The sequence below is a fragment of the Oryza brachyantha genome, chromosome 12 (assembly GCF_000231095.2).
Source record: "Oryza brachyantha chromosome 12, ObraRS2, whole genome shotgun sequence".
Lineage (NCBI taxonomy): Eukaryota > Viridiplantae > Streptophyta > Magnoliopsida > Poales > Poaceae > Oryza > Oryza brachyantha.
In genome coordinates this window covers 1,470,787-1,484,492 of record NC_023174.2, presented here as the reverse complement: position 1 = coordinate 1,484,492, position 13,706 = coordinate 1,470,787, and the positions used below count along the sequence as shown (strand labels likewise).

General features: G+C 43.1%; 2 protein-coding genes across 2 annotated transcripts; both read right to left on the bottom strand.

The window, feature by feature from the left end:
• Window positions 1-315: 315 nt before the first annotated feature.
• On the bottom strand, window positions 316-4,834 carry LOC102717758 (heterogeneous nuclear ribonucleoprotein Q-like). Its single transcript, XM_040529423.1, has 9 exons — window positions 4,512-4,834; window positions 3,105-3,572; window positions 2,911-3,021; window positions 2,024-2,164; window positions 1,776-1,946; window positions 1,452-1,656; window positions 1,193-1,365; window positions 1,008-1,090; window positions 316-870 (listed from the first exon to the last, which is right to left on the bottom strand). The coding sequence occupies exons 2-9, from the start codon at window positions 3,543-3,545 to the stop codon at window positions 684-686; spliced, it is 1,512 nt and encodes a 503-aa protein (XP_040385357.1). The 5' UTR covers window positions 3,546-3,572; window positions 4,512-4,834; the 3' UTR covers window positions 316-683.
• Window positions 4,835-5,190: 356 nt separating this feature from the next.
• Window positions 5,191-6,336, bottom strand: LOC102722628 (probable sugar phosphate/phosphate translocator At4g32390). Its single transcript, XM_015842719.2, has one exon. The coding sequence runs from the start codon at window positions 6,334-6,336 to the stop codon at window positions 5,191-5,193; it is 1,146 nt and encodes a 381-aa protein (XP_015698205.2).
• Window positions 6,337-13,706: the final 7,370 nt, after the last annotated feature.

Here is a 13,706-nt window from a genome sequence, read left to right as displayed (position 1 = left end):
GTTACGCTAGCGCTCCCATCTCTTCACTTATGTTTATACTTATAAGCTAAATTTTAAATTTTTAACCTTAAGTTTAGTGATAATTTTAAAGTTTTTCATTGAAGTTTATTTTCTGGCCTTAGCTTTTATATTACTAAAAATACATATATAATTTTTTATTTATAAATATATCGTTTAATTTTTTTATAAAACAGCTACATAATCACCCCATATTCTTCGGTCATGGATTGGGTGATCGATCGTGCGATGGTCGAGGCGAGTGGAGCGATGGCTTCAGCTACGGAAGGTAGACAAATAGGGGCTAAGCCGTGCAAGATGTGGGAACAGTACATCATTGTGTAGCTTTCCCTTACAAATTGCTACACCAGATCCCCGTGTCACAGACAACAGATTAATTATCACAAGTAGCAAATACTTAAGAGGCCAGCTACTGGCTTATTGCCCCAGTGTGCACCACCAGCTTCAGCAATCTGCAATGTGTACAGTCTGAGTCTGTTCTAAAGACGCACTCTAATAAATCGACGAGTACAGACAGCATAGATTATTATTTCCAAGTCTGTTCTAAAGACGCATTAGTCTAACAAATCGACGAGTATAGACAGTACAGATTATTTCTACCAGATTTGCTGGTAACTTTCTGCAACGACACTAGACCTAAGTGCTAGCTATCTAGGGTGATCAGATCAGTACGGGCGGCGCCGTCCTTTGTTGCGGCTACTGCTGGTGTCATCTCCTCTCTGCCGCTTTGCACCTGGCCTGCTACCGCTGGAGCCGCCACCGCCACCGCCGTGACGTCCTCCACTGCCGCCATGACGTCCAGCTTGCTGTGGCGGAGGCGAAGACAGCGGCAGCTGCCCACCAGGCTGTTGTCTGCCAACAAGCAAGAAAGGTATCATCAGAATGGAAATACTGACCTGATGTCAACTGAACACGATCCACTCATCTCATCTCGTGCTGATAACATGTACTCCTATTAGTTTTTGTGAAGAACAGATGGTAGCACTTACACAACATATACGAGACGGCCATCCGGTAACATCATTGGAACCATTGCTGGACCTGGAGGAGCTCTTGGAGCATACAGCATGGGCTGCAAAATACAGAGCATATAATGGTTAGAAAGGCATCAATTATACTTTTCTACATGTATTTATGCGTTGATTGGACAAAGGGTTCTATGATACTCATGTACCTGTGTAATACTAGCAGGAGCAACACCATAGGCACTTGGTACCGACATGATACCATATCCAAGTGGAGGATAACTAGGGAGCAATGGAGCTCCATTTGAACTAGGCAGTGATACTCTTTCATCCTTCTTATCAGTAGCAGCAGGTTTCGCAAGTGAGCAATCCAGGACCTGACCTGTTAGAAAAATATGTGTGACCTCCAATGCACCAAACAGACCAGAAAAGCATAGTCGGACATTACAGGGCAAGAGGAAATCTCACCAGCAAGCTCATATCTCTCTGTGTTCTGCAGAGCCCTCATGGCCATGGACCTATCTTTAAAGTGAACAAAACCATACCTATTATCATGACCTCCTCTTGAAGGAGGAAGAACAACTTTTGTAATTTCCCCATGGCGCTCAAACAGATTTTTCAGCTGTGCTTGAGTAACATTCTTGGGCAGGTTTTTGACGTATACAGATTTCACCTAGAATCACACACACACAAAAACCAAGTTCATATAAAATATCATGGTGTAAGAATTCTGAGAATAAAATAACATTGGTCATCTGACCTTTTAATTAAACTGAGAAGTAGAGGCCGAACCTGAGAAGTAGAGGCTGAATCATTATTCTTAGGATCTGCCCAGCTGACAGTAGGGGCGTTTGTATCTAGTTTGAATGTTGGGGTAGACATCTTCTGCCTTGCATACTCTGCACATGCATGGTTGTAGTATTCAACAAAACCATAACCCCGATTGCGATTTGTACTTGAGACCTACAAATACAAAGGATCTTTCAGGATAGAGAAGATCAAGGGTGCATAATAAAGTTGCTGAACTACCCTGCCCATACCTTCATGAGATCAGCTTTTAATACTCCTGGACCAACTTCCTCCACAGCCTTTCTGAAATCATCCTGTGTCCAACTGTGGGGTACATTCCCAATGAATAGCTTGTTCTTAGCCTGGGAAGAAGAAACCCTTATACGCTTTCCCTATAATGAGAAGCATAATGAAAAAATTCAGTTGGTGTAAAACATCAAGATAGACCAGTTGTCAGCTATGACAGGGAACTAGGAAATACACTCCACATGTATGGGCCCATGGCAGCAAAACTATGTTTTCCAAAACTATTAGTAGAAACATAAGTTACCACCACTCCCAATCATGAACAAATTCAACATTTTTGTACATTTGGGTTTGATTGTGTCATAGTTCTATAGTTAGAATTTGGTTTATCATTGGATGGACTGCATTGCTGATATTGATTTCAGAGGAAAAAGGTAGTACAGCTAAATCATGAACAGCCAGCCATCGCACTGCAAAAATAGGAAAGGTTCCAACTCTCTCTCTCTCTCTCTCTCTCTCTCTCTCTCTCTGTGTCTCTCTTCCTTCAAACAAGGTGAAGCAGGGAACAAAGCAGATACATGGGAGATTGTGTAAGCTTCTAATGTGCTATCCATATGTCAAAATCCACATAAATTAACTGCAGATACCAGTTCTATGAGGCTAAATAAAATATATAAGAAAAACTTACTGCATGATAATATTTGACTAAAATCATTATTTGTTCTTTGCCAGTTCGCATTTGGAAACTGCCAAAAAAAAGTGCAGTAGAAATGTATAAAGTTGCTTTATCAACCTTAGGGTGCTCAATGCCACTGGCAGAGTGACAGTATGGAGTATGGACATTGGATATGAGACAGCATAAATCAACTTTCAAGTTCAACAGAAAACGAACCTTCAGTTTTGCATTGTTCAATTCTCGGACAGCCTCTAATGCCAAATCTTTAGTTCTAAAAGTAACAAAAGCATATCCCCTGCTATCGTCCTTTCCTTTCATCATTCTCACCTACAGCAAAACGAGAGAATATGTAATGCATAAAAGAACAAGCCGAATGAAAACATAAAATAAGTAATGTAGGCAGTACTTACTTCAACAACTTCTCCAACTGGTTCACATAATTTCTTCAGATCTTCAGAAGATATATCACTGGAGATGCCCCCAAAATATACTTCAGAACCATGCGGAGGAAGAGCTAAAAGCTCAGCGTACTTTTCTTTTTCAATACCATCCTTCTGGTGAACACCTTTAAATTTACTTTCCCTGGTATGTCTAGCATCAACTTCACGTGAAACTTCAGTTTCATCAGATTCCTCTTCTTCCTCCTCAACTTCCTCCACAACATCTTCATCTTCATCCTCCTCCTCCTCCTCCTCCTCCTCCCCCTCCTCTTCCTCTACCTCCTCCTCAATTTCTTCATATTCAATTTCCTCCTCTTCTACCTCCTCCTCCTCATCAAACTCCAAGCATTCTTCTGGTTTGGTTGGTTCAACTGAATTGGCAGAAGCAGCATTTTCTGTCCTCCTTGGCATCTTGAAAAGCTCAAAGTTCCAAGGCAACTTTGGAAAGAGCACAGGAGCCAACAATATTGGGAGAGCAAAGTGATGATACAAGGATAGGAAGAAAAACAACCGAAAAAACTAGAGCAGTTGTTATGCAACAATCCCAAACAGGATGCAGCCATGGTATCCAACTGGATAGAAAGAGATCTTTTAAGGAACAAACAAAGAAACGGCGGTACGGTCACAAGGATTATAGGGGAGGTTCTCAAGATACAATCCCCGATAAGCATGGACAGATGCATAAGAGGGGAAGCAAAGATGATGCAATGTGAAGTACAATCAATAAGCTGATGATGTGCAATAGAACGATGCCAATATTCCATGAAATGGATGGGAAAGAAAAAGGAAAAAAAACACAGAAATAAAAGCACGATGAGAAATATAATACAATGTATAGTATGCTATCGTAGAGTAAAATCTAATTCTGATCGATGAACATGATAGCAGTTGATAGTCTGACCGATAAGAATGGACAAAAATGCCAGACGGGATAATTTTCATACTGCAAGCAATTAACTTGAATCTAGCATGTGAAATATATCAATGCTTAATTTTCAGGATCTTAAATACAGAGGGTAACACGCTGGCCAGCTCCATTTTTCATCAAGAAACATAAATCACCGGCACCATCCAGCACATTACACTTCTCATACACTAACATAAATCCAATTTAAGGGTCTCAGGCTAATGGACCAAGGGCCTCAACAAACAAACTAGATAGATGAAGCAGGCGCGAACATAACGTGGGGCATGGGGATTCAGTTGAACCCCTAAACTTCTTGGGAACAAAAAAAGAACTGTTATTAGTTTTCCTTAATGCTATTAATGCAAATTAAGCCCGATCCAGAAGAGAATTTATCTAGGGTTTATGATGAAATTCCAGAAAAGAGAGGGGAAAAAAGGATGTGGCTGCGTAACGGATGGATGGATGCTCACCGGTGAGGATGCAGGACGACAGGGCCCCTGGCTCGCGGGAGATCGGCGCAGGCGGCGGGCGAAGCCGGGAGGAGGAGAGACGGGAAACGAGACAGGAGGAATCTGCTATTAAACTACCACTCCCAACAAGCCGCGAGGAGCCCGTCCGGGGCAGCCGCAACCGCAAGGGAGGGCGCGGAGAGGGGAGCTCACCGGCCGGCCGGCCGGCCGACCGCCACCTTGGTGCTGTGGTGTGGCGAGGCGCTGCCTCCCTGCCGGTACGGGAGAGAGAGGACTGAGAAAAGAACGATAGTGGGAGGAAATTGCACTTTTCATCAAGCATGAAACAAATCATGGCCTCATGGGTCTGGACTGCAAATTTTTCCATCCCATCGCCGTCCTCTTCTTTTGGAAAATTTAAAGATTAGAGACAATTACTGTCCGCCCACGTTTCAGCCTCATCTAGAAAAGAATTTTTGAATTTTATTTATTAAATAAATTACAAGTTTAATTTTGTATTTAAAATCCATAGAACTAACCTCTCCTGCCACTCTCTGAGAGGATGGAACGCGGACGTCGCAAACGGCGGACCGGTTCATTTTAAATTTACCCCATTCCTGCCCTCGGTAAGTGTAGCAATGGGTAAATACATTCAGAAACTTTCAGTAATGTACTATGTCTGTTGGTGACTTTGATTTGATCAGTTCTTCTGATCATCACCGTCGTCTTTCTCCGGTAGCAGGCGCGCCCCGGCTTCCGCGTCACCACCCTTCGCTGCGGCCATTGACGCGGCCCTCCTCTCGACCTCCTTGGCCTTGAGCCCCTGTAGCTTGGCATGGTTGTAGTAGGCGACGCCGAGGAAGGCAATGCCATAGCCGACTAGGTTGACGGGCGTGACGCTGTCCTTGATCACCGTCCAGGAGAAGGCAATGAGCAGCCAGTCCTTCACGACGCCGGCCACGTTCATGGTCAGCGCCGACGTCTTCCCCACCAGCAGGAACACCGCCAGGTTGAGCGCGAACGCGCACAGCGAGTTCGTCCCGAACACGAACACATCGGGCCGGACGGCGCCCGCGGCGGCGCGCAGCCTCGGCAGCTCAACGAAGTACCATGGCACGGTCAGGAACACCAGGCAGCACGGCGCGATGTAGTAGAGCGAGGTGATGGGGTTCAGCGACATGCCCTTGGAGGTGAGCAGTATCTGGATGAGCACGAGCCGCGTGGCCTCGGCGGCGACGGCGGCGAGCTGCAGTAGGACGCCGAACGCGTCGAACCGCGCCTCGCCGTAGGCGGCGACGGCGACGCCCGCGGATATGCCGAGCATGTTGAGCATGGAGGCGCGGCGGAAGGAGTCGGTGCGGAAGGCGACGGCGAGGGAGTAGACAGCGACGGGCATGAGCGCCTTGAGCATCTGGATGAAGGAGACGGAGAGGTAGATGTAGGCGGAGTTGGAGAACCAGAGCGAGAGCGCGTACAGCGCGCCGATGGGCACGACGGAGGCGGCGTAGAGGCTGGGCGTCATGGGCGGCGACGCCGGCACGGCGACGACGCGGAAGACGCGGACGAGCACGACGGCGAGGGAGGCGCAGAAGGCCATGTGGATCATGGTGAGGGAGACGGGGAAGGGCCAGTTGTACATCTTGGGGTCGAGGATGTACTTGTTGTACACGATCACCGAGAAGCTCAGTGTGATCCACACGCTCACGTACGCGTAGGAGAGCAGCACCGACTTGAGAACCGACGGCGCCGGCGCCGGGGACGACGACGACACAACCTCCATGGCTGTAGCGGTGCCCTTGCCATTGCTGACGGGGAGCTTGTCGCCATCGTCGCCGGTGCCGCCCATTTGGACGAGGCAGGAGCGGAAGCTTTGATACGCGCGGCTTTGCGAGGTGTGTGACTCCGGCGGTGGTGGGCGCGCGCGCGTAGAGGAAAGGCGTCGAGCAGTTGGTGGGTACCAGTACTAATAAAGTTCTTGGTTGTTGCCGTGACGTGCGTCTGTCCATCGTCATGGACGCTTTACGTGTGGTGTGGTTCAGCTCTCGATCTATCAATCAGTTGCTGAACTGTACAGTCTGCACTAGCAATTGCTCAGTTGATACTATTACTCATTTTGCTCTGTTGGTCAACTGATGCATGGGATCCGAGGATTAAGAATTTGATTAACTAGAAACAGAATTTCCGTAACATTGTTAAGAACGTGTGGTACGCTGGCCAGAAGCATATCAATAGCTGCAGAGCTGACGATGAAGCCGACCATTTCAAATCCAGAGAAAAGTTGACAAACACAAGACAATTTAATAAGAATTCCATGATCTGAGATAATTCAACATGTATCGAGAATACCTTTCAGAAAATGTTTTTTTTTCCTCTTCCAATTTAGAAGAGTCCAAACATACAAGGCCCATAAGCCCACTTGGTTCAAACTAGTACTCCGTAGTACAGTATTTCTTAAGGCATAACGACCATTTAAAAATACCATAGCATTCTTCTCGGCCCACTTTGATCTAGCTCTGCACCAGCCTCGTCACTGCGGGAGCGTCGAGCGCCCCCTCCCTTGTCGCCGCCGCCGCCGCCACCCCATCTCCGCCGCATCCGAGCCCTGAAGTTGCTGGAAGAGAGGAGGGATCTGGCAAGGGAAGGATGGGGTGGAAGGCTGCGGAGAAGCTCATTAGCCACTAGAAGATCCTCCGCGGTGACAACGTGAATCTCTTTTCCCCAGCTTTTCCCTACTTGTTCTCGTAAAATCTCCAACTTCTCTCTGTTTGCTTCCAGGTGATGATCATAAGAGGCAAGGATAAGGGCGAGAGCGGGGTCATCAAGTGGGTCATCCGGTCACAGAACCGTGTCATTGTTGAGGGAAAGAATCTGGTAATGTATTGCTATAGACTATACTGATGCACCCTAGTCGAGTTATTATCGAACCCTACGTCGGTTTTGGGTTGATTGGTCTAATAATTTCGTACTTTTGTGCTATCGATTTGACTGTCCTAGAAAACTTTTACATATTATTTAGCCTAATGCGAACTGATGCATATTTTCTTCTTTTTCAGAGTTCATATTAGTATTAGGAGCTGCAAACTGCTGTAACAAATGTAAGCTCAACTAATTTTCCATTAGAGTGATGCTCGTGTGAACTAGAAATTGTAAATACTCATAACATAATATTATTCCTCCGAGCATACACCTATTGTTGTATAAGGATAGCATAGATACGAAGATAGTTTGTACCCGGAGAAACTAGGTACCTTTTGCATTTCGTCATATCTATGAGTGTTGGGTGGTGATATACTCAACAATTTAGGTATGCGTGATTAGAAGAAAATAGTAGCCGTAAAACAGTTTGGCATGTACGAGTAGGCATGAAATAATCAAAATATGTAGATGTCTACTGGATCCTTTTGTTTTATGTACTGCATACTGGTACATGTTGTATCTCTTTTGTATCGTGTGTGTATGTATGATTTGTATGCCATAACAAATTTGTACCGAATTAGTTGCTTCCAGATGGATATTGAGGAATTGATTTTTACCGTCCTTGCTGCTGTGGCCTGTGGCGAGGTGCTGCCTCCCGCCGGTACGGGAGAGAGTAAGAGAGAAGACCGAGAAAAAAGAACGATAGTGGGAGGAAATTGATCTGCTATTCTGCTAACGATGAAAATTAGGAAAAGCTAGGGGCATTTTGGTCTTCTGATGGCTGGAAAATTTAAACGTACTTATAGTTAACTAAAGTTGTCACAGTTATCGCAATGGCAAAATACAGAGTTCAGTGTGATTATAATAGTATTTTAGCAAGCTATAGGTTGCAAGTGACATTATGTTGAAGTTATCGCGGTTATGTTGAAGTTATCGCGATGGAAAATAAAATAGAGAGTTCAGCAGGGATGGCAACGGGGCGGGTCGAGGACGGGTTGGACAGGAACAGACCCGAACCTGCCACCTGAATAGTATACTCGAACCCGGACCCAATTGGAGAAATAGGTAGAATACCATCCTCGTACCCGACCTGACCGGGTACCCGCAACCCGACCGGGTGACTCGCTCACCCACCGCCGGCTCGCTGACCTATGCCCCGCCCCGCGGCCCTACGCCGGCTCGGCGCCGCCCTGCGCCTGCTCACCGGCTCGGCACCCCGTCGTCCTGTGCTTGCTCGGTGCCCCACAACCCAGCCGTCCCGCCGCCTCCCCCACTGCGTGCGCCACCGGCTGGAGCAGGGGAGGGAGAGGGACCAGGATCTAGACGGAGTTCGCCGGCCGCCGCCTTGCCACCGCGCCACAGTGCCGCCGCCCCACTGCCCGCCCAGCTACCTGTCTGTGTGAAGACTGAGGAGGAAACAAAAGAAAGAGAGAGACAATATAGGGTTTCTTTATATATATGAGCTTAGTATTGGGCTTTTACATATTTTATGGGCTGCAATTTAAGGGGTAGTCTAATATACCCCCTCAGGTACCCGCGGGTAGGACTTCATCACCGTCCCCTCACCCGCCCATATGCGGGGCCTCGGACCCGGTCACCCGCGGGTCAAAATTCATACCCGTCCCCATACCCATAGGGGCGGGTACCCGCCGAGGACCCAAACCCACAGGTGAAATTGCCATCCCTAGAGTTTACTGTGATTATAATAGTATTTTAGCAAGCCACATGATACAAGTGACATTATGTTGAATACTACTGGCAGTGGTATAATAGTAAATATGTTGACGCCGAGTACTTGAGGCACAATGTTTTCATTTTTCTTTTCCTTAGGCATAAATAGGCTTCTTTTTCTAATTCTTAGTTATTTATTAGTCTTTTTTTACTTATATACTAAGTTTAAACTACTACTATTTTTTTTATCAGAATCAAAATTAACCATTTTAGACATAGCTATCACACCAAAAAATTAAAAATTATAGTATAAATATATAGAATATAAAGTGTGAGATGTATAATATGAGGTTTGACTATTATTATAAAACCACGTGTATTAATACTTGTGTCATGTAACTCGAGAATTGTGGTAATAAGATTTCCCAAAATCATGTCCATAGTTACGTTAAGCACATTTAATCATATGAACTTCTATAGTATTTTATAAGAATTTGTATTTGTGGTACACTGTGCAATGTAGTACGAGAACCTAGAAAGTGAATGTGCTAGCACAATAACTTGACATATGGGTGTAATTTACTGTCTCAATGTACCTGTACACTTTTGCATAAGCATAATTTTTATTCTAGCAATTGTAAGTCAATTAAAATTTATATGTAGAAAATGTTGAAGGTGGAAGAAAAAAAAATTCAACTACCAACATAGTTCTTATAGATTAAATACAAGATTATAAAATGTAAAGTAACGTCCATATAATATGCGATTGCATATTAGCCTCGTGAAAGTATTAATTCAGCACTCGTTGACCAAAATAGCACATAACTAGTTAAAATGTTGCACCAAAAAAAATAATAAAATTATCAAATTCTTTTTCTAGAGCACATCGATTTGCCAAGTTGTTAACTTGGATGTTCAGTTATCAAGTTCCTATACTAGATCGAATCTAGCTGCCAAGTTGTTATATCGTGAGTACAATTTACTGGTCCGGCCCCTCGATTTGTTCAAAGCTTGACCAAGAGTACTGGTCAACCCATGTTCCAGCCACATGTTTTACTTTTATATTTATTTTATAAAAAAAAAATCAAAAAGTAGTTTTTTTAAAAAATAGCAAATATAACCCCCCACATCTCGCTAGTGGGCGTAAAATATAAAATATCTATTAGTTGGGCATAAAATCCAACGTGACAAATACCTGCTAGAGTAAGGGTGATAGCCTTTAGACGAAGGGTGGTATATTTACGGAAGGGAGGCGTATGCAAATGCACTAAGCTAGGTAAGAGGGAGTTGTGGGGTTGGCTATTTTGTAGGCGACCCCTTCCGGTCCAATAGGAGAGTGTTTTGAGCCCGAGGTCTGCAAGATCACTCGAGAGACTAAAAAAACATAACTTAAATGCTCTTGATGAAAACTGCAATAGTTTTTTCATATGGACTCATAATCGGAGAAAATTTTCATTCACGGACATATATAAAAAAAGTTACATCCATTTCTCCATCAACAACCGTCCCTCCCACGGTTCCACTACTCTCGTCATTTGGCACGTAGGATACCACGTCTATCTAATTGCCATTATATATTTTACGCCTACTAGCCAGGCATTCGGGGTAGATTTGCTATTTTTTAAAACAAAAATCTATTTTAAATTTTTTTAATAAAGCAAATAAAAAAGAATTCCAATCCAGCCCCCTCCAGAAAATGTCACCTAGTCCTTTGCACCATGACGGCCCATATATAAAAAATAATTGGCCTTGACGGGCCTCCTACGTGCTGTGAAATGAAAGACAAATCACGGTGAATGAATATACTAGTGTTATGTTAACACAACTGAAATGATGGGATCAATTACTCCCTCTAGTTCAACTAATAACTTTCAAGATATTTAGTATGAAATCACTGTAGAATGATGTATAGATTAGTCTTAAGATAGTGTTTCATACAAATCATAGAAAATCATGGTAAAAGATATGATTTGGAGACCGTGACGCCGTCCAAAACATCAATAATTATGATTTGGACAGAACTTTCATGTATTTGATTCTTCTTCTTAGTTTTGAGTGAACCTAAACAAATTTTCTAGTGACTAGCGCATAAGTAGGGTTTAGGAGCATTCTCCTAAATAGTGGCAGTTGTACAGTTGTACTAGTAGGGAGTTAGCAATTTTTTTTAACAACCCAAACCTACTAGTCACTCACAGTGACTCATAACAACACTGTCTTTTCCTTTGCTGCACTTGGTTGTTTTGGGGGCTTTTCTTGTTGCACTTTGAGTAAACCTAAAGTTATCAGCCGATCGATTAGGAAGCTTGAAGCTCTCTGCATTATTGCATCATGCACCAAAGTGACTTGTCTTGTTCTGATGGAAAGGAGCCTAAATCATTCATGCATAGAAATGGTTCTTCAAGCCAATGAATATACTTTGCTACATATATAATGTTGAACAATCAATAGACAAATGCTACGATTAACTAGAATCAAACGAAATTGCAAATGCAGTTGATGTTAGAAGTGCCCAGAAGCAAGGAGTTTTTATACGATGTCTGAATATTTAAAATAACAACATAGCATGCATATTTCAAATCACCGATCATTTCTATTATCTAAATCATGAATGGTTACAAGCACAAATAAGCCGTTTGAAGTTGACCGTGAATCAATTAAACCACATTTTCAGGCACCCTAAAGATGAAAAAAAAAGGTGCCCGTTGATTCAGAAACTTTCAGTAATGTACTATGTCTGTTGGTGACTTTGATCAGTTCTTCTGATCACCACCGTCTTTCTCCGGTAGCAGGTGCGCCCCGGCTTCTGCGTCACCGCCCTTCGCTGCGGCCATTGACGCGCCCTCCTCTAGGCCTCCTTGGCCTTGAGCCCCTGCAGCTTGGCATGGTTGTAGTAGGCGAGACAGGGACAGCGAGGCGAGACGGGGACGGCGAGGCGACCTTCCAGGCTTCCAGCGAGCAGGCGAGTATGGTTATATACTTATATTTCCAGCGACCGGCGAGGCGATCATATTATCCAGGAGTTCACCTCCTTCCTCGGTTCCTCCGGGTGCTCGGCAGCTACCCAATGGACATGACGCCCTATTATTCCATTTCCACCTCTTCCTTATCCTAATCCTGCTTGCATTGTCCAATTAATTGTGCTGCTTCTTTCTTCTTTTTTTTGTCACAACCAATCTATTTTAGGAAGGCATTTGACATAAATTATTTCGATCAAGGAATTTGTTTTATTAACACAATTACATTAAGCTAATACGGTCATCACATTGAATATGGTTAGTTATTTAGGATATTTCGAATTTAATATGCTGATCAGAGTATCAGTGTATGTGTTTATGTGACCACTTTTGCTAGTTAAGATAGCAGTAAATCTCCATTACCAACTCTGCATCTGTACCAGTCTGCTTTCGAAATAATCCTGTAACGGTAATGGTAGCCTCTCGTTTTGGTGAGAACTTTTATCCTACTGGAAATGACTTCACATTTGCGAAAGGTTCAGACCATTATTTCTTCAAAGATCATGGGGTTGTCATGTCATGTTTAGATACTAATTTGAAGTATTAAATATAGACTAGTAAAAAAACTAATTTTATAAATAACAGCTAATCTGTGAAACAAATTTTTTAATCCTAACTAATCCATAGCTAACAAATATTTACTGTAACATCACATAGGTTAATCATGGATTAATTATGCTCATTAGATTCGTCATGCGAATTAGTCCAAGATTATGAATGAGTTTTATTAATAGTCATTCAAGCAGTTGCCCATGAGACATATCCAAACTAAAATTTCCGCGTATGGCAGGGGAGAGAGTGATTGTGGTTACGCATGGCACAAGCATTGAGGAACTCTGCAGGCATGCCGATCTAACTAGCTTAGTTCGCAGGAGAATCCTCAACACTTCGATCTATATATTCCACTTTTCTAGCACCACTGGCCATTGGATCCTAGATAAGTTTGGAGACGTTGTCCATCTTAACGAAGTTTGATAGACATGACAAAGAAACTATCCGTTTATTATGGTTCTCTCTTCTCGGCTTGTCACGTTACATCTGTGTTCTTTTTCTCTAAGTATTCTCAGCATTTGGTAAATTTTTTGAACTTCTAGGCAATATATTTTTATAAAATGTTTCTACATTTAATATTATAGTAGTTAATTCTATCATTTACACTATTAAATAGCTCCATACAAATTAGATAATCTTTTATCTTAATCTTTTATCTTTAGCAAGGAAAAGAACAGATCCTACCGGACTCACGGATTTACCATTGCAATTTCTAGATTGAAAACAATTGAGTAATTTCATAAAACCATAGGCGGCAAAAAAGAAAAATTTTCTATTACTAAACCTCGGAGGAAAATATTTCTACCGTATGAACCTTTTTGTCACGCCACCAATATTGACGTGGTAAAACACTGACTGGTGTGGCAAGATTGTCACGTCAAACAGATTGTGTGACCGTTGTTTACATACTTTTTTATAACCTATTTTGGTAGGGTTTCGCTAATTTAACATATGTTTTAAATATTTTTTTATAACTCATATTTCCTTGCCACTTTGATGTTTTGACATACCTGGTAGAAGCCATTTTGATGTTTCGCATACCCATGATAACCTTAAGATCAAG